Genomic DNA, 22,012 nt, shown 5'->3' with positions numbered 1-22,012 from the left:
ATGGCTTGCCCTAAAAGTGATTTGCCCACTTTTGCAACTGTCTTAAATTACTAAGTCCTAGCTGCTTACAGATTTCCTGAATTTCTTTCTAACTTTGTTGTAACATAACAGAGCTATCCAATTGTTAGAAATAGGGACATGAATAGGCCATTTGGCCCCTCGAGTCTGCTCTACCATTCAATTGGATCATATGTGATCCACCATTCCTCACTTTCACTTTCCTGTCCTTTCTCCATAACCTTCAATTCCTTTACTGACTTCAAAACTATCTATGTCAGCATTAAATATTTAAAGCTTTTGTGAATATCTGTAGCTCAGGAGCTGGTTGGATTCATTGTTGGTCTGTTTGCCAAGCTGGTAGGTTTTGTCTCCTTTCTAGGTGACATCATCAGTGCTATGTTGCCTCCTGTGAAGTGTTGCTATACTGTTCCACTCTGAATTGAAATGTAGTTCCGTTGGAGCTGTTTCTGGTTGGTGCCAGTTCCGGTTTTCCATTGCAGTAGTTTGTATATCAGGTTCAGGGGTGTTAATGGAGTCTGAGGATGAGTGCCATGCTTCCAAGAATTCTCTTGCTGTTCCTTGTTTTGCCTGTCCTACTATAATTGTGTTGTCTCAGTCAAATACATGGTTCGTGTTGTCCATATGTATGGATACAAGGGAAAGTTGGTCTTGTTGCTTACACAAGGAGTTTGCTCCCACAGCTGTCTGTGACAAAAAGTTCCAAAGACGTACAACCCTCTGCGAAAAGAAATTCCTCCTCATCTCCATCTGAAACTGGAGCTCCTTTATTCTGAGACTATATTCTCTGGTTCTCGACCCTGTCAATCTTCTTAAGAATCCTCTATGTTTCAATGAGATCACCTTTCACTCTTGTGAATTCTAGTGAGAAGAGTCCAATCTGTTTATGCTTTGCTCATAAGACAATCGTTCCATACCAAGGATCATCCACATGAACATTCTCTGACCTGTCGCTAATGAAATGACATTTTTTTAACTAAGGGGACCAAAACTGCTCACAGTTCTCCAGATGTGGTCCCATCAGCATTTTGTACCGTTGCAATAAGACTTCCCTGTTCTTGTCTCATTCCCTGTCGGATAACTAAAAATTAGCCTTCCTAATTGTCTAACTACCTATGATCCCAGAACTGCTTTTCAGTGACCCTTGAACTATTCTGAGTGACCTACATAATTAGGTATGTTACTTAGAGGTCTATTGGGTCTAATTAGTTGGATACTGTTCTTAGGGCTAAATAGTATGAGGAGAAAATAGGAACAGGGTGCTGAGTTGAATGATCAGCCATTGTCATGTTGAATGGCAAGGAAGGCTTGAAGGGTTGAATGGCCTACTCCTGCTCCTATTTTTGATGGTTTTACCGAAAATTCTGCAATAATCCCTACCTCCACTGCAGGGCAGGATGGAATATTGCCAGCTTATTACTCTTAAAACTCCCGTACACCTGAATATTACCATTTTGCCATTTTCACAGAAAGCTGGATTCAGCAGAACTCAAACTTAACAGAGGAAGGATTCCTCACAAATGTGCTGCCATCTAGCTGCCTTAGCTGCATGTCAACATAAATCCAAGATAATTACTGACAAAACCAACAGGGAAATAAGGGGAAAAATTTGTTTGAGAGTGGTTAAAATCTGGAACTATTTCCCACAGGGAGTGGTGAAAGTAAACAGCTAGGATGCCTTCAAAGGAAACTAGACAAATACATGAGAGTAAATGATTTCAAAGCTACGCTGAAAAGCTGAGATGAAGGAGAGGACTTTTATGGAGTATAAACACAAGCACAGACAGTGGAGATAAATAGGTGATTCTGTGCTGTATATTTTGTAATTCAATGTAGTGCTCTTATAAGAACAATCCATGAATCAGACTCGTGGCTTGTAACTTCATTGATGGCTTTTTGACAAAAGGAACCACCACAGGTACATGAGCAGTTGACCGCAGAGCTACAAGATGGGAGAAAGGAACATGCACAGTAAGTGGGCCCAAGGCCACAATTCAAAACCCCTAGAAGCTGAAGATTACTGCTTCTCAGTGCTGGTTCTTAAGCTCTCTTCTGGTGCTTAGCCCAACATGAGAAATGAAAAAAATATGAAAACCCCAAATGGGGGTTTTGTGAAGTCTTATTGGGCCTGAGTTTTGATAGGTCAATGAGTCATCAACTAGAGGTGAAAGTGGACAAACATTTGAAACAGAGGAAAGTACAGGGCTTTGGGGTGGGGTGCTGCACCACAGGATTACTTCTGAATTGTTCTAGAAAATATATTACCCTCATCTGTGCCGTAAAATTCCAATGTCCTATTGATATATGCAGCTGCAGGAACAAATAAACTATTTTTCATATTCATTGTTTATTTCTAAATTTATTTATATCTATACAAGTGATCAGGTGTTTGATTTGTTAGTCATTCAAAGCTAATGCCATAAATAAATGGTATTAGTAGTTATGAAAATTACTTTTAAAAAGAAAAAAAAATTGGAATATTGAATGGAGGAGGGGATAGATTTGCTCTGTGTTGCCAGAACTGTCTAGTTTCCAACAGAATACACTTTTCTCCTGTTCCATATGCCAGGGAATTCATCTAAACGTGGAAATTTAGAATAATCACCAAGAAAGCAGACTAGGAGGTTAGAAAAAATATTGATGGCATGCCAGCTAACAACACTGTATGAGCTGCAGCTCATGACGAAGGTGACTACCACCGTTCTCTTGGTGTTACAAAATACAGGCCCTCCCTGATCTTGGGTGGAAAAGGAAAATCACTTCTTGGACTAATAACAAGTGTCCCTTGTAGGTAATAAGATAAAATTGTTTATATGGTTATATTTATCACCAGCCCATTTCCTCCTAAGACACTGACTTTACAAATTCAGGTGATCTGGAGGTTTGGCTACTCTCCAGCAATGTGTGTTCTTCGGAAGACTGGTGATTGTTTTCCTGATGGTCTGAGGTCTGTAAGTCCCCTGTATTAGCAATTCTCTGTTGTGTTCCTGCAGTTCCCTTATACGAACCCCTTCAGCAGTACCAGCAATATACAATCTCTGCTGGCCTCCAGCTGCTTTGATGATTGTGCCTTTTCTGTTAAGATCCCAGATGGCTGGTCTTTCCTAGGATAGTACCTAATGCAGTCTGTGACCTGTTGCATGAAATAGCACTATTCCTTATACAGGGTATACACATCTTAATAGTCCTGGAGGCATAAAGGTGGAATCAACTTCTTTGATAGGATGGGGAGCTGAGTCCTCCAGCAAACTGCCCATCAACAACTCTGATAGTACTAGACCACATTGGAGTGGGGTGGATCGACACTTTCACAATGCCAGAGAGAAATTGGTATTCTTCAGTCGCAACTTAACTGTCCTGACCCCTGTGCTCGGCTTCTCCATTCAATTCACAAGACCTAAACTGACTGTGTATTGGCTGAAGCACCTGTAAGCAAATGGAGTCCCTTGGACTCAGAAGACCATATCAGAAATACCAGGCATTGCAAAGATCTCATGTAACTCAGAAAACTGCATCTGTAGTCGTGGCATGTAAATTCTTCACCTCTATTCAGTGGGAGATGATAATCAGTGTCATCAAGAACTGACAGATCTGTGCCCACATGTACCCTGAAGCTGGTGGGGAATGAGAGGATCAATGGGTGTCATTGCTCAGATTAGATTACTTACAGTGTGGAAACAGGCCCTTCGGCCCAACAAGTCCACACCGACCCGCCGAAGCGCACCCACCCAGACCCATTCCCCAACATTTACCGCTGCACCTAACACTATGGGCAATTTTTTTTTTGCGTGGCCAATTCACCTAACCTGCACATTTTTGGACTGTGGGAGGAAACCGGAGCACCTGGAGGAAACCCACGCAGACACGGGGAGAACGTGCAAACTCCACACAGTCACCTGAGGCAGGAATTGAACCCGGGTCTCTGGCGCTGTGAGGCAGCAGTGCTAGCCACTGTGCCACCATGCCGCCTGTGGATGGCAGAGATTTTGCAATCTGTAATGTGAGTCTCCATATCCCAGGCCACCACACCGCTGACCAGGCACTGTACTTGGTGAATGCCACATATCTCTGAGAGCAGCACCCCTAGGGATATCTTCTTGATTCCTGGCTTTTTCACAGCTTCACTGTTATGAATCCCACTGTTTGCGACTTAATTAAACAATTCCCCCTTTAATTCCTGCTTACTGAATGATTTCCATTCTTTCTTCTTTAAGTAAATGATTTTAGGAGTTATCACAACACATATAAATGATCTTCTGTCTTTGTAGTATAACTCTATGAATATTTTTTTCCAAACATTCTGACCCTATCAGACCAGATCCCTTTTGACTTTTAATCTGCCCAAGGTTATCATTTTAATCATTGGCTTTGTGATGTCCCCAGGCCTTCAACCTTGGATTACATCTCTTTTGTGGCCCTTTACTTCTGTTTCTGTACTTCATTACACACTTAGTTGCTCTGGCGGTGATGTTTGATCTGATCAGGAAGTAATTTTTTTAGCTTCTTATTTTTCCAGCCAAGGTTACGGCTTTGTTTTCAAATTTCACCTGGCCCACCAGACTCTTAAGTTGCGTCTTCGATGGTCTCTTCACTCATGACTAAACAGCAACTGAGAACTGCTACCATGGGATGCAGCCTGTATCTGGTTTGAAGCTGGTATTCTTCTTCAGAAATATGTTAATTCGCATGTTGAAGAATGTCTCTTACTGGGCCTGAAATGCTTTTATCATCAGGGGTATTCTTCCTTGTTGAGAATTGCCAAGAGGGTTTCTCTTCTTTAGAGTTCTCAAATCCTGCTGGTTGTGTTGTATCAGTAAGTGGTTTCAAGCTGAGTGTGAAGATTCCTCACGAGCTTGTAAAGACATGCCAGCTCAGTATGAGCTGCTGCTTGTGGTAAAGGTTATTACCACAATCCTGTTTTAGTCTAGGGAACTATGGGAGCTGCTTGATCTTTTTTAGTAGAGGAAACCAACTTCCTAATCTAATTGGCAAATGTATATTGTAGTTAAACTATAGTTGACAGGCAGGAAGCTGGAAGAACACAGCAAGCTAGGAGGTGGAGAAGTTGACATTTTGGGTATAAATCTTCTTCACCTCCTGATGCTGCCTGGCTTGCTGTGTTCTTCCAGCTTCCTGCTTGTTTACTTTGGATTCCAGCATCTGCAGTTCTTTTGATAGGTTACATTGATATGACAAAGTTAAAAATCGCACAACACCAGGTTATAGTCCAACAGGTTTATTTGGAAGCACTAGCTTTCGGAGCGACGCTCCTTCATCAGGTGGTTGTGGAGTGTAAGATCGATTGATATGGCAGGCGTTGTTAGGAAACATTGAGGAAGACTGGTGTTTGGCCTCACTCCCTTGGGATGCAAAACTGTTCTGCCCACACGTCTACATGCCATCAGAGTTGTGGGTGCTGCTTCTGGTGGTCCTCAAAGTTAACTCTTTCAAACCCTTTCAAACCCGTATGCAGCAATTTTTACACTTCAAAGAATTAGATGAATGGCTTCCTTCTATTCTGTAATTGCCTATTGGTTAGTGGGCGGCACGGTGGCACAGTGGTTAGCACTGCTGCCTCGCAGCACCAGAGACCCGGGTTCAATTCCCGACTCAGGTGACTGACTGTGTGGAGTTTGCACGTATCCCCGTGTCTGCGTGGGTTTCCTCCGGGTGCTCCGGTTTCCTCCCACAATCCAAAAATGTGCGGGTCAGGTGAATTGGCCATGCTAAATTGCCCGTAGTGTTAGGTTAAAGGGATAAATGTAGGGGTATGGGTGGGTTGCGCTTCGGCGGGTCAGTGTGGACTTGTTGGGCCAAAGGGCCTGTTTCCACACTGTAAGTAATCTAAAAAAAAAAGAACTTCAAAGACTTACCCAAAATTATCAGTGGAACCACAGTTTAAAACAGAAGTTAGAAATATTCACAAACTTAAAAGATTATGGGAAAAGTCGAGGGAGTGAGACCATGTGAGAAGCTCTTTTAGAGATAGTAAAGGGGCAATTAGATGAATGGCCTCCTTCTATTCTGTAATTGCCTATTGGTTAGAACTTGAAATGGGGTAATGTCTACTCAGACATTTCACTGATGTACTCATAGAATCTTTCTTTAGGCAGCCCGTGCTTATCACTCTCAGAATATTTCGGCTGTGCTGCATCTACCAACAAAAGTTATGAATAGTTAATTCTTGTTTTTTCCTTTGAGTGGTCCCAGTGAAGCCAGGCAGGTTGCCTAGCCTGCACTATGACTCCTGTAATTTATTGGTGAATCAGGCAGCCTATATTGATCTCTTGGCTCATGTATATTGACCATGATGTGGGTGAAGCCTGAGGACTCATTTCCATTGATCCTGTCTCCTTTCACTTCAAACACAGGCTGATCAGGCGGACAAGACTAAGTTCCAGTACAGGCCCAGTGGAAAATCTACCCCTTTGAGGGTATGAATGATTATCACATAAGGGAATAATATCTTAATAAGAGGTCTGGCAGTTCAAACCTTGGGCCAGAACAGTGACAGGGCTCTACAGAGTCCCCTTTTCTTCTGGAAATAGAGGAAAAATATCAAATATTCCCACTGCTGACAGCTCTCCAGGGCCACCTGCTGGAAGTGTACATGTGTGGCTGGTTGGTGGGAGACCATTGGTTCAGTTTTGGCTTATAGACAATCCCAGTACAGGGTCACACATAGCAATTTGCCTCTGGGGCAAGGTTGCTATGATGACAAGAAAATTGTAACTTAATAAGAAGAAGCCACTTACATCTTGAAGGTGCAAAAGGAGCACCAATAGGCGATGTAAAAGTTTGGCCCTACTTTGTGTACTCTCTTGTCTCCACAGTGAAGAATCCATGTACAGATAAGAATGGTAGCTGTATGCACAAGTGCCATAACTACAATGGAGTCGCCAAGTGTGAGTGTCACCCAGGATACGGATTGTCTCATGATGCCAAAGGATGCGAAGGTAAAACTGTTATTACTCATGTATCTAGCATGATTATTGGGATTGCTCTGTAAGCCATGTGACAGACAGGCATCAACTTCACAGCAGAACCTGGAAGGGAGGTAACACTCTGCATTAGGCCACTCATATAAAACGCAATCTCCGTTTACCATGTCCCAGAAAAACCAGTGAACGAATGGGAGCTTGCCAATTGTTTTGATGCTGAGTGCCATGAATCTTGGGGAGAAAGTGAGGTCTGCAGATGCTGGAGATCAAAGTTGAAACTTTATTGCTGGAACAGCACAGCAGGTCAGGCAGCATCCAGGGAACAGGAGATTCGACGTTTCGGGCACAGGCCTTTCCTGAAGAAGGGCCTGTGCCCGAAACGTCGAATCTCCTGTTCCCTGGATGCTGCCTGACCTGCTGTGCTGTTCCAGCAATAAAGTTTCAACCATGAATCTTGGGTACTTTCATACTTTACACACCGTAGTTTGTGTCCCATTTTTTCTATCTTTCCAGAGGAGGTCTTGTGACCTTCCCAGTGAGTGCCACCTGCAGCATCCATATCAGGGGCAGTAGGGGTATGAGAACGCCACCATATTCAAGTCTGCCTCCAGACCACACCAACCAGTTGAACATATATCACCATGATTTTGTTATTTTAGATTAGATTATTTACAGTGTGGAAACAGGCCCTTCGGCCCAACAAGTCCATACCGACCCGACGAAGCGTAACCCACCCAGACCCATTCTCCTACATTTACCCCTTCACCTAACACTACAGGCAATTTAGCATGGCCAATTCACCTAACCTGCACATTTTTGGATTGTGGGAGGAAACCGGAGCACCCGGAGGAAATCCACGCAGACACGGGGAGAATGTGCAAACTCCACACAGAGAGTCGCCTGAGGCGGGAATTGAACCCGGGTCTCTGGCGCTGTGAGGCAGCAGTGCTAACCACTGTGCCCACTGAATCAAAATCCTAGAAGACCTAATCGAAAAACATTGTGAGAGTACCCTCACCACACAGCTGGCACCACCTCAAGAAGAAGGTGCACTGACATTCTCAAAGGGAGAATGTTAATGTTACTGTTCTCGGGACCAAAATTGGGGGAATTCACAAGGTTTTGAAGGATGCAGTTGCTTGGACTATGAAATCGATTGTATCCCCAAATTTTTCAATCCTTCCCATTCTAAACAAGTAACCTGGATCAAACCCCTTGAAAATGTTCATTTGGTTGCCCATAATGTTGATCTGTGGTATCCGACGACATTTTACCAGCTGGGAACGCATCCCTGCTCATGTTGAGAAATCGTGGACATACCAAACAACACATTCATGCATTCACATCATCATCTCTTCCAGTTGCCTGACACCATGCTCAGTAGACCACATAAATACATCCAGTGTTGTGGAGATCATTAGTGAACCTACCTATATTTATATTGATCTTTCTAACACAATAAAACATCCCATTGTGGCTCACGGGAGTTCTAGCAAAGAAAAATTGACAATTTTGCAGATAAGGTCACATCAGCACAAGTGACCAAATGCTCAGTCAACAAGTACTTTGCTGTAATGTTCTATGTTTAATGTAAGGCACATTTAAAGGAGTGTCTCAAAATGAGAATAGCGTGGTCAATAATTAGAGAGCTTTCAGTAAATAATTCCATAGCTTTGGGTGCAGATACCTGAAGGTGAAGCAGCCATTGGTAGAGAGAAAGAAACAGACGATGTACGGAATTGAAGGAACATTGAGATCTCAAAAGATTGTAGGTCTAGTTAAGGTTACATAGATAGGGAGGGATGAGACCACCATGTATTTGAACACTAGGATTAGAATTTTAGAATTGAGCAATCGCTGGACTGGGAAGTAATGCAGGTTAGAGAGTGCATGCTTGACAAATGAGCTTATGTCCATTATTACACACTATTAGCTTGCTGCTCAGTGTCTTTCTGTCTCCCTAGATATTGACGAGTGCATGATTGGATTAGCTGATTGTTCGCATGGATGCCTCAACACACGTGGAACATTTTCCTGTGTCTGTAACGCAGGCTATGAGCTGGGTTCTGATGGGAAGCAGTGTTACCGTAAGTTAACCTATTGAGTCCTTTACATTGGTAGAGGGAAGGCAGCAGTAAGAAAAATATTGGGATAAAGTTCATCATACAGAGCCAACTAACAGGCTCTGAGTAGAATTTACTGTAAAGCAATAAATACCATCATGCAAACCCCTGTTACATCTCACAGAAGAACAGTTTGTACAGAAAGATAGAAATTATAAAGTGTTCATAGTAATACGTTTCCTGTATACATAAGGATGCATTGTAAGTTGGTATTTTATAAAGAGAGGGCAGAACGTCACTTCAGTATTTAGGAGTCACGAAGGAATGATGCAGTATGCAATAAAAGCAGCTGTGAGAATTTCTAAAGGAACAATGAGTATATTTTATTGAGAGCTGGGCAGTCTAAGCCTGTGCCATTTTATCTGGAGAGGATGGAATAGAAATCCAACACAAGCCAAAGAGCTTAACATCTCCATTATTTGTTGGCAGCAATGGACCTGTGTAAAATAAAGCTGAGACAGCACGGGAGAAACTTTACATTGAGTCTAACTTTTACCATGCCTGGCCATGGAATCTATTGTATGGCAGTATAGGGGGAAATGTACCCAGTATCTACTCCCTGGTGTATCTACTGTGAAAGTATTTGATGAGACAGTGCAGGGAAAGCCTTATTTCATATCAAAGATATTCTGCACATAACCTGAGAATATTTGATTGGACAGTGTATTGGAAGCTTTACAATGTACCTAACTTAGAGAAAGTGAAGACTGCAGATGCTGGAGATCAGAGTCGAAGAGTGTGGTGCTGGAGAAGCACAGTTGGTCAGGCAGCGTTCGAGGAGCAGGAGAGTCGACATTTCGAGCATAAGTTTGTCATTGGGAGGAGCTTATACTCAAAATGTCATTTTTCCTGCTTCTCGGACACTGCTTGACCCCCAGCTGTGCTTTTCCAGCACCACACTCTTCGACTCGAATGTACCTAACTTGTGCTGTATCTGTCTTGGGAGTGTTTGTGGGGTAGTGTAGCTTTATATCCTATCTGTGCTGTTCTTGGGCTGAAAGTTTTGATGGCGACAGTTCAGCTTCTCAGGTTATCCAAAAGTGGGTCACATTGAATGAAATGTGTTTGCAAATATGGGATAGATTTTCGACCTCTACCTGAGCCAGAGTTGGTGCCAGGTGGATAGTAAAAATCACCTTTCCAGCCAGCGTGCTGTTTCCCAGCACCATCCTGTATTTCAGGGCCATTTTTGCTGAGGTGAGGACAGGGGGGCTGACAGGATTACCCTCCTGCATACCCTGGGTGGTCATCTTGGCTCATTAAGAGCCTATTGAGGCCAATTTAAGGAGGCCAGCTGTGATTTTTGGCCTCTGGTTTCTTGTGGAGTTTGGGGATCTGTTTAGGCGTCTAGCGGAGGACTTCCGCTGGTGGCTGACCAGGATCTGCTACACCAGGCAGGAGTATAGGAGCAGCCATTGGCCAGCCTGAGGAGGGGCCTCTTCCACTGAAACACTGGCCCATCTGAAAATGGCGAGGTTTTAATTTATGATTTAAAAAGCACCTCCAGTTTGAAGCATTCTTTCCCTCACCTACCTTGGCCTTTCAGCTTTGAAAGCAACATGATTGTCTCCAGGCTATATTTATGGGATACCCTCTGTGAAAATCATATTGAATGACCTTAGCTTTAAGCACCTGGAAACAGTCATAACCTCTGTTTCCTGCTTCCTGAGTGTACACCTTGCCTCATTACTGCTGTCGGTAAACATGGCAACCAAATCTTGCACAGCAAAGACCCACAAACAGTAACGACATAATGACCACATGGTCAGTTTTGATAATGTTGATTGAACGTTAAGTATTAGATTCAGACACCGGGGAGAAGCTGTGTTATTTTGTATATACTGTTCACTTTTCATATGATACTTGTTCAAACATTCTTGAGAAGTTCTGCAGGTTTATCTATGACATTGCTATGGGAGCCATTAGAATAGAAAATGTATGAAAGATGCGCGAAAGGGGCAGTAAAAGTGTCTGAACACTTCATTTTACAGGGATTGAGATGGAGATCGTCAACAGTTGTGAATTAAATAATGGTGGATGTTCCCATCACTGTCGCCACACAACGGATGGTCCACTATGCAGCTGTAATCAAGGCTTTCACCTGGATGCTGATCAGAAGACTTGTGTAGGTAAGGCTGACCATCAGTGGTTTCTCTCAATCCTTGCTGAGTCATGTTCATGTACATCAACACTAATGGTTTTCTCAATTAATCATAAATTAGCACCTTAAAATCTCAAATACGTAGCAAGTGAATTGATTGTTGAAGTTGAAATGACATCTTGGAGTGGTTTATCAATATTGCACTTGAGGCAAATTTTTACAAATTCCCACCAGTGTGTTAGTAGGCAGGGGAGCCTGTAAAATTCCCACCCGCCCTGACCTGTCTCCTGTTTTACCAGGGCATGTGAAGCGTGGGGCAGTTGGACTCCTCTTGCCCCAACTGGGGCCCTTCCTGTATTCCTGATGAAGGGCTTTTGCCCGAAACCCCAATTTTCCTGCACAGCTGCTGCCTGAACTGCTGTGCTTTTCCAGCACCACTCTAATCCCGAATCTGGTTTCCAGCATCTGCAGTCATTGTTTTTACCCTTGAGTAGGCAGTTATTTTGAGGCTGGCAAGAGAAGTATAACAGTGGGGCATGATTGGTAGGTCACCCTGCCAGAATCTCAAGGCTGAAGGAGCAGGGGTGCTTTCCTCAAGGGGTCCCTTTCCAAAACTGGTGCTCATCCTCAATAATTGATCACTACAGGTACTGTCACTGTGCCCCGTCCCAGGTCTCTTCATCAAGACCCCATCCTCCTCAGGCAATATCATCCCCTTATTGCTGAGAAGACCCAAGTACTTGGCCGTGGACTCTAGGACTTAGAATCTGTGGCATGCTGTAGTCCCAGTTCAGCCTTTTGCTGCTGCTGGGACTGTGGAACTTGTGCCTAACCTGAGCTGCATCTACCCTGGGAGCATTTGCTGGAACAGTGCAAAGGGGGCTCTTCAGAGGATGCGCGTTGCTGTAATTGTCAGGGTTGTCCAGAACTAGAGCGAGATGTTCATCTTTCCCTCCGGTACCTGGGTTTCAAATTTAATTGTGGTTAATAAGATGATGGTCTTCTTCTCATCTGTATGGAGCTATTTTGGATAAGTTCATGGCAATTAATATCGATCATTGGTGCACAGCATCTACCTGCCCGTAATTAAGGAGACACTTGGTACTACAATGATACTTATCTCAGAGACACTGCAGGATGCTTGAAGTGGGGATATTTTGTTGCAATAAAGTACACTATTCTGAGGTTGGGGCTAATATGCATTCTGGTAGGATAAATGGTTTGTATTAGAACATCTACATACCAGATGTGTAGATGGTTGATTCTGAATTGATGCACAATGGAAATGTGTGCTTGTCTCTCTCCATAATGAATATTTTTACTACAAAAATCTACGTCAACAAAAGCAGCAATCTCTTTGACAAATCACATTTCCTTTTTATGAACCCAGTTCCTGCTCAATACACTGGTCACTTGCATCAACTATTGAAAAAAGAAATGATAATTAAACCACGTTAGAATTTTCACATTGGGAGCATCCAAGATAACTAACTTGGTAAGCAGACAGGACTAAAGCATACACAACAAGTAAGCCTAACTGTAGGCTGTTTGCTGAGTTAATTACTGTACGGGTCTGAGAAATTGTCTACCACTGGGTTGTGGAGGGAAATATCAGAAAGGATCTTGCTCATATTGCAGGGCTGATATTGTATTGCTGGTAATGGTGGCATTTAGCACCTACTTCTCATTCCTTTGAGAAAAGTTTTGTTTTCATAATCTTCGAGGAGAAAGTGAGGGCTGCAGATGCTGGAGATCAGAGCTGAAAATGTGTTGCTGGAAAAGCGTAGCAGGTCAGGCAGCATCCAAGGAGCAGGAGAATCGACGTTTCGGGCACAAGCCCTTCTTCAGGAATGAGGAAAGTGTGTCCAGCAGGCTAAGATAAAAGGTAGGGAGGGGGGACTTGGGAGAGGGGCGTTGGAAATGCGATAGGTGGAGGGAGGTCAAGGTGAGGGTGATAGGCCGGAGTGGGGTGGGGGCGGAGAGGTCAGGAAGAAGATTGCAGGTTAGGAAGGCGATGCTGAGTTCGAGTAAATGTAAATGTCCGTGTTGATCTCGGGTGACCGAATCGACACGGACATTTACTATAAACCGACCGACTCCCACAGCTACATAGACTACACCTCCTCCCACCTTGCCCCCTGTAAAAACACCATCCCATATTCCCAATTACTTCGTCTCCGCCGCATCTGCTCCCAGGAGGACCAGTTCCAAAACCGTACAACCCAGATGGCCTCCTTCTTCAAGGACTGCAATTTCCCGCCAGACGTAGTCGACGATGCTCTCCACCGCATCTCTTCCACTTCCCGCTCCTCCGCCCTTGAGCCCCGCCCCTCCAACCGCCACCAGGACAGAACCCCACTGGTCCTCACCTACCACCTCACCAACCTCCATGTACAACATATCATCCGTGGTCATTTCCGCCACCTCCAAACGGACCCCACCACCAGGGATATATTTCTCTCCCCTCCCCTATCAGCGTTCCGAAAAGACCACTCCCCCCGTGACTCCCTCGTCAGGTCCACACCTCCCACCAACCCAACCTCCACTCCCGGCACCTTCCCCTGCAACCGCAAGAAATGCAAAACTTGCGCCCACACCTCCCCCCTTACTTCCCTTCAAGGCCCCAAGGGACACTTCCATATCCGCCACAAATTCACCTGCACCTCCACACACATCATCTATTGCATCCGCTGCACCCGATGTGGCCTCCTCTATATTGGGGAGACAGGCTGCCTACTTGCGGAACGTTTCAGAGAACACCTCTGGGACACCCTGACCAACCAACCCAACCACCCCGTAGCCCAACACTTTAACTTCCCCTCCCACTCCACCAAGGACATGCAGGTCCTTGGACTCCTCCATCGCCAGACTATGGCAACATGACGGTTGGAGGAAGAGCGCCTCATCTTCAGCCTGGGAACCCTCCGACCACAAGGGTTGAACTCAGATTTCTCCAGTTTCCTCAATTTCCCTCCCCCCACCTTGTCTCAGTCCATCCCTCGAACTCAGCACCGCCTTCCTAACCTGCAATCTTCTTCCAGACCTCTCCGCCCCCACCCCACTCCGGCCTATCACCCTCACCTTGACCTCCCTCCACCTATCGCATTTCCAATGCCCCTCCCCCAAGTCCCTCCTCCCTACCTTTTATCCTAGCCTGCTGGACACACTTTCCTCATTCCTGAAGAAGGGCTTGTGCCCGAAACGTCAATTCTCCTGTTCCTTGGATGCTTTGTTTTCATAATGCCAGGAATCTGGGGTCATATGTAGGGCAAACAAGGAAAGGGCAGCAACTTGCCTAAATTTGTGAATGCATTTTTGTAACAATCAAATACCTTTGATGTAAAACTTTTTTATTTATGATCTAAAACTAAATAAATTCACTTTCTCAAACAATGGGACCTGAACTCACTTTTTGACTCGGCCAGTAACACAATCATGACCATACGTTTGATTACTGTCTAATGATCCATGCTAGAAAATATACCAGTTAGCTGAGGGAAAAAGAAGTCGGGCTCAGATGCGACATCAAATTTACACCGAATGTCCTGTAGTTGACTGTAGCAAACTTTTAAGGTTTACATGTGAAGGGTAGTGCAAAACTAAGGGGTCTTATTTAATGGACAGAATTCCGTGATAGCAAGCATTAAGATGGCTGTTTGTTGTTTCTTCTTGTGCTTTATGAGCACAGTGATTAATAACCTTATTTGCAGGTTATTGCTGTATTCACTCTTATTAGACTGGCGGTTCCCAGAGGGGAACATTGCAAATGTGATTAGGTTACATGTTTGTGCCCGGTCTGAATTTGCAAACCAGACTCAACATATCTATATGTGTGTTTCTGAGCACTTCCAATGCTCTGCAGCACAAAGGTTTGTGAAATTATACAGAGTTCTGTATAAAACAAACTGAGGTTCACTAGATATAAATGAATAAAACACAGCTATGGTGGAAGGAAAATCTGGTATATTAAAAAAGTGAGATTGACACACACCAATGTTCCATGATTCTCCAGCAGTGAGATTTAATTCTTTCCCCAGACTGTACCCACTTCCAGTTTTTCCTATTTTCCTTTCCCTTTGTATTGTAACTTAGTTTGAATTGAAGTTTGGTGTATTAATTCCAGTACCCATTCCTGTACCAATGCAGATACCAAAACTTTACATTTAGCAGTACCCATTTCCATATCCATGCAGATAACTAATTCCAATACTCACATGTGTCCCTCTGCAAATATTAATGTTTGTACCAAGTACTAATTATAGCATGTGGCACCCAAATTATAATCCCCAATGATACACAGCTCTGTGACCCCCTTGAACACTTCTGTGGTTTGTAGTGTGCCTGGCATGAAGTGAAAATGAATTGTGAAATACCAACAATATCAGGCTTAGTAAAAGTTCCAAGTCAAGTATTCCATGTAGTTGTTCAGATTGTGAAATATGCCGAAGATCAATGAACTGAAAGTCATTCTGGATTAGAAGCTTGGTGCCAGATAGCTCAATTTCCAGTCAAAATCATGGCTGGAAGTTGCTTGAATTTGCTTCCATTTTCACAGTGTTAATTCATGTAAACCTTGCTCTCCTGCACTCCTCCTGAGTCAGCACACAATGGGAGCAACTCTGAGGAATGTTTAAGCCAAGATACTGTATTTATAGTCACCTATGTAGCACTTAGCTGCAACTTTATATCAAGCTATCTCACCTGGCTGGTATTAAAGTTATTCCTTATTCAGTGATGGAAGCAATGCATTGATTGTAAATACATTACAATAGAGACCACATTCCAAAGACAGTAGTTGATTGGGTGAAAATGCTCTGGGATATCCTCATGTAATGTAAGACACTGCAGAAATGCAAGTTGATTCTTTAAATTGTTTAAATTATACAACATTAACTCAACAGAATTAATCTGTTTAAAGCCATGTTTTGATTTGAATTGAGATCTCTCCAAACCTTAAGCAGACAATGCCAGAGGAACAACAGTATCAAGCTTTGGAATTTGCTAAAAGTTAGTTTTTAACTCTATCTTTTGTCTGATATGGGAAGGGAGGCGTTTGGGACTCTGGTTTGATGAACTATTGATCTGCTGAGTATGAATCAAATTCATGGGATGTCAGTCAATTTAAGTACAAGAACAAGGAATAAATCATTCAGGCTGGAGACGTGAATCATTCTAGATAGGTCTGCCATGAATTGAATTTAAACCTAGGTTCTGACTGTCAACTAACACTAATAACCAACAGTGTCAAGTATGGAATGATATGATTATAAAGCAGGAGCTGACTGGAGTTTGTCTTGTTCTCACACAGATGTAGATGAGTGTGATGTTGGTACTGGCTGCTGTCAACAGGATTGCTTCAATACACCTGGTGGATATGAGTGTGGTTGTCATGCAGGTTATCGGCTCAGTCTGGACGGCTGCACATGTGATGGTGAGAATTGTCATCTTGCTTCCATAAATAAGGTGACTGGATTCAAATTTAGCATCCACTGGAGAAGGCACAGTTTTTGTGGCCAAGTGCATCAGGAAAAATATTATTTTTGATAGCTTTATTCACCAATCTTCCTCTCTCACTTTTTCATTAAAACCAATGTTGCCATCTTGGACTCAAGGTTAGAGCGGTGCTAGAAAAGCACAGCAGGCCAGGCAGCATCCGAGGAGCAGGAAAATCGACGCTTTGGGCAGGAACCCTTCATCATCCTTCCTGATGAAGGGCTCTTGCCCGAAACATCGATTTCCCTGCTTCTCGGATGCTACCTGACTTGCTGTGCTTCTCCAGCACCACTCTAATCTTGACTCTGGTCCCCAGCATCTGCAGCCCTTACTTTTGCCTTGCCACCTTCCACTGTTTGTTCTTGTTCTGCTGACCATATGAGAATGGAGAGAAACATCCTGTTCATTCATAAAGTCTGATCCGTCCTTTACATGTTGCAACAGACATGAGTCACTTATGCCTCTCCACTGACAATAGCCAATGCATTCCCTGGAAGAGGGTTAAAAGAGTCAGTGCAAAATAGTTTAAGCAATTTAGGAATTAACTCTAAATATTCCTTAAACTCAACGAAAACTTCAGATGATCATGGCAGCTCGTGTCACTGTTTAGTGAACCCAATGCCTCCCCTAGCTTTCTGATGTCAAGAATTCAATCAGATCTATTCGGAACACTTCAGTGATCCCACAGACTCTGTAGTTTCTAAGTGCTCCATCTTACTCCCTCTATCTTCTTGCGTCTTCATGATATGGAAATCAACACACATTACACCATTTTCAACTCACACTTATTCTTTCTCGGTTCCTCTTCAACATCCTTTTGCCTCAATGGTCTGCACTAACCTTTAATGATTTATTTTGAAGTTGAACTGACTGGGGCACTTCTGCATTTAACATGAGGTGAATTTGCAAGAACTGTCAGAGATATATTAGCCATTAAAAAAAACCCCTGAGAAATAATATTAGGGTCATAGAATCATTGAGCTCTACAGCACGGAAACAGACCCTTCGGTCTAACTCGTCCATGTAGACCAGATACTCGATATAAATCGAGTCCCACCTGCCAGCACCTGGCCCATATCCCTCCATCCCTTCCTATTCATACACCCATCCAGCCGCCTTTTCAATGTTGCAATCGTATCAGCATCCACCACTTCCTCTGGCAGCACCACCCTCTGTGTGAAAAAGTTGTCCCTGAGTCTTTTCAGTCTTTCCCCTCTCCCCGTAATCCTATGCCGTCGAGTTCTGGACTCCCCAACCCCCGGGAAAAGACCTTGCCTATTTACCCTATCCAAGCTCCCCATGGTTTTACAAAACTCTAAGATTAGATTAGATTCCCTACAGTATGGAAACAGGCCTTTCGGCCTAACCAGTCCACACCGACCCTCCGAAGAGTAACCCACCCAGACCCGTTTCCCTCTGACTAATGCACCTAACACTGTGGGCAATTTAGCATGGCCAGTTCACCTGGCCTGCACATCTTTGGACTTGTGGTAGGAAACCGGAGCACCCAGAGGAAACCCATGCAGACACAGGGAGAATGTGCAAACTCCACACAGACAGTCACCCAAGGCTGGAATTGAACCTGGGACCCTGGAGCTGTGAGGCAGCAGTGCTAACCACTGAGCCATGGTCACCCCCTCAGCTCTGATGCTCCAGGGAAAATAGCTCCAGTCTATTCAGCCTCTCCCTGGAGCTCACCCTCCAACTCTGGTAACATCCTTGTAAATCTTTTCTGATCTCTTTCAAGTTTCAAAGCATCCTTACTTCAGCTTACTCTCATCTTTGGGATTATAGAGATTGTGGTTTCAGTCTCCACACAAAGTAGGTTGGTCAATGCAGGAGGGGATAGCATTCCATATTATTGAATCTGTCACTTTTCAGATGAGTGTTAAACTTTGTCATCACTTGGCTTGGGTAAAAATTGAAAATTCCCATAGCCCTCTTTGAAGCACAGCAGGGATGTCTTTGAATATCCTCAACAATGTTTCCATTTCAACCAACACTGCCAATCTGACCATTCATTTTCTTGATTTTTGTACTTTATTACGTGCAAGCTCTTTGAAGAATTTCATAAGTAACAACAGTGAACAGTAACGGCTCTGACTAAAATTCAAAAGTGATCTATCGATTATAACTTGATTTGGCTTTTATAAGATGCTACATAACCTGAAATGTTCTTTTAGTACAAACTGAGCTCCAGTTGCATAAAAAATTTGTTGCAAATATTGTGATAAAATTAATGTGATTGTAATGTTTTTAGCTAGTTTTGATTTTAGGTTTGCCTCTACTTTGTATTTTTCTACATTTATATTTGCCTGCTTTGTAGGTTTGCTTGAACTTTATACAGTGTGTACTGTAGGTTTACCTGTGTTATAGGTTTGCTTGTACTTTAGGTTTGCTTCTGATTTAGATGTGCCCGTGTGATAGCTTTGTGTATGCAATGGCTTGACTGTATATCAGGTTTGTGTGTGCTTTATATATGTTTATTCCTTTGTTTATAACATTTTACTGAAACAAGGAATTCTACCCATTACATTTGTCATGTATTTGGGATTAAATTTCCTTCCAAGGAGAATTCATTAATCCATATTGCTGTTTGACCTATTTGAGCTGGCAAACTAGGTTTGTGCTGACTATCGTGATCCACCTCCTGTGACTATTGAATTGTTGATGTTGGTCAGGTGGTTGCAAAGCAACAAAACAAAAGAAAAAGAATGTTTCAGCACTTGAGAAATTGTTCAAATAAATGTTAGTGTTTCAGCAGTTTCCAAGTGCTGCTCCTGGATCGAATTCAGATCCAAATGGAGGGACTTGTAGAGACAAGGGACTTTCCTTGTTCCTGGACTCAGTAACTGGAAATTTTGCACTAAATTTACTTTGAAACGATGCACGTATTTTTCTAAGTCCTGGGATAACGTGAAAGTGTTGTGTGCTTTAATTTGTGGCAGTTTTGAGACAAACTTTACCTTTTTAAGGTTTCAGTAATAATTTTAGATTTTTAACTTTCTTCTGAGCATTCTTCACAATAAATTTGCCCTATTTCTTTAAAACAGAGGATGAGTGGGATGGCAAGAGTGAATATCTATTTGGTTCTTGGCTGCAAGATATCTTATGCTTCAATGAATCTAGCCTTCCTTTAGTGAATCAGATGTTCCGGGGGTAACTGCTTTGCGTATATCACATGAGAAAACTAGTTGTCAAACCTTTTTGTGTGGTTCCAGGACCACCTCGCAAATCTGTTGGCAGCTTCCAAGGAACTTCCTCAAAATAATGACAGCTTCTCAAGAAACGCCTTCCGGATATAGACATGTCCCCTCGAAACCCCTGCCAAATACTGGCACCTTCCCAGGAATGACCCGAAAATGTTGCCACATTTTTGAGGTTTGATAATGGATCTGTAACCTGTTTAGAATGTAATGTAACATAAAAAGCAAACTGCTAAGAACGCTGGGACTCTGAAATAAGGTGGAATGTGTTCAGCAGGCCACCCAGAATCTTTGGAGGGAAGAGTAGACTTAATGTGTTAGACTTTTGACAGATTGACTCTGGAGCTCTTTAAAACGGGAAGCTGGGATCTTATTTCCACCAGTGTCTTTTAAAGGTGAGGGGTGATTTTTGTTTGTGAGCCTGTAGCCGGAGCTCCCAGCTGGGCCACGTCCACTGTGGAGATAGACATGTCCTACTCCTCGGTGACTTCCATGGAATCCAGCTAGATTTTTAAATGGTTATGGTTCACAACGCTTATGTGAACCACAGCCTGCTAAGGGAACCTTTTGAAAAGCTTGTTTCAAAAAAAAACTTCTCTCGATTTCTCCTCCCCCCCGCCGCCATTAAGATAGTATGTCCTGGATAGTGCCTGGGGGTGATAGGTGTGGCTAGTGGGGATTGCAGGGGCCTGTCTGTTTTGTATGTCAAGTGGGAGTGAAGTGTCACTGCACCAAGGCAGGTTGTTTGAGCTGGCAGTCCCTGCGGTTATATCTCAATGTTTTCCAGGGTCAGCTGGACCAACTCTAGGCAGCCAACTATATGTGCATCCTGGGAAGGCAGTGGCTGAGTAGTATTAGAGTGTTCTGGGGACCTAAAATTAATCCCGCCATGGCAGACGATGGAATTTCAATTTAATAAAAATCTGAAATTGAGAGTTTAAAGATGACCATGAATCCATTTTCACTTGTTGGAAAAGCCCATCTTGTTCACTAATGTTCTTTAGGGAAGGAAATCTGTCATCTTTACCTGGTCTGGCTTACATGTGACTCCACACCCACAGCAAAGAGGTGGCCTCTGTGCAATAAATGCTGGCCCAGCCAGTGATGCCGTTATCCTGCGAATGAGAAAAGAAAGCATCCCTCAGCAATGAAGATTGTACCTGTGTGGCTGTAATTCCTGAGCTGGGAATTTTCCCAATTCCTGCGTTCATTTCGAGGATGATCCTCCAGCCCAATATTTCATTACCAGTGATTATCTTAAAAACTGTTCATTGAAAGTTCATTGACCTGAAATCTTTACGCTGTTTCTCTCTCCACAAATGCTGCAAGAACTACTGAATATTTCCAGCTCACTTTGTGGGAATTAAAATCTCATTAGGTCTCGTTCTCTGGTCTTGTAATGAACCTGAAGGGTCTTTCAGTCCCACTCATCATTGTTGCAATGGGAAAACAAGCAGCTGACTTACTCACTTGGGATTGTTTACCAACATTCATGGACGAGTATGGTATATTGCACAAAAGACAGGGGAATTACTTCACAAGTGGGGAAACTAATTTGTGACCCACCAGTATGAGTGCAGTTTTTTTAAAACAACAACAGAAATTGCTGGGGAAACTCAGCAGGTCTGCCAGCATCTGTGAAGAGACAGCAGAGTCAATGTTTCAGGTCCAGCGACCCTTCTGAGCTGATTGTAGCTAGGAAAATGTTAGTCTGTATGCTGGAGAAGGGAGTTGGACTGACAAAAGGAATGGGGACAGGGCAGTCAGGGAGAATCAATAGCTGCTAATGGGAACTATTAGTAGTTGTCAGTGGGTTGTTTGTTTGGTAGCAACTCATATGATGACAAGGCCTGGTGTGTAGCAGTTGGGGTGCGAACGTGGGAGCAGGTGCTTAGATTCTAAAATTATTGAACTCAATACTGAGTCGTGAAGGCTGCAGGGTTCCCAAGTGGAAAATGAGATGTTATTCTTCCAGCTTGTGCTTAGCTTTGTTGGAGCACTGCAGCAAACCTGAAACAGAGATGTTGACCTGGGAACCCAGTTGCAGGCAACCAGAAGCTCAGGGTCATTTTGCAGGTGGCAACAGGAAGCTCCTGATGATTTTAGTGGATTTCCAGTATCTGAAGTTTC

The 22,012-nt window shown here is 43.4% G+C and overlaps 1 protein-coding gene across 3 annotated transcripts in view; it reads left to right on the top strand.

Moving 5' to 3' along the window:
• Positions 1 to 22,012, top strand: part of LOC122540385 (uncharacterized) — a 435,023-nt gene that overhangs the window by 331,493 nt on the left and 81,518 nt on the right. For all 3 annotated transcript variants that reach the window (XM_087980369.1, XM_043676046.2, XM_087980370.1), the window contains 4 exons: positions 6,852 to 6,974; positions 8,924 to 9,046; positions 11,074 to 11,211; positions 16,492 to 16,614. In XM_087980369.1, the coding sequence (XP_087836495.1) occupies positions 6,852 to 6,974; positions 8,924 to 9,046; positions 11,074 to 11,211; positions 16,492 to 16,614 (507 nt within the window). The remainder of the gene's footprint in view (positions 1 to 6,851; positions 6,975 to 8,923; positions 9,047 to 11,073; positions 11,212 to 16,491; positions 16,615 to 22,012) is intronic.

This window comes from Chiloscyllium plagiosum, unplaced genomic scaffold (genome assembly GCF_037043375.1).
Source record: "Chiloscyllium plagiosum isolate Xiang-an unplaced genomic scaffold, Cpla_swu_hap1 HiC_scaffold_37, whole genome shotgun sequence".
NCBI classification, from domain to species: domain Eukaryota; kingdom Metazoa; phylum Chordata; class Chondrichthyes; order Orectolobiformes; family Hemiscylliidae; genus Chiloscyllium; species Chiloscyllium plagiosum.
Note: the sequence above shows the minus strand (reverse complement) of the source record. Positions and strands in the feature narration are given on the sequence as shown.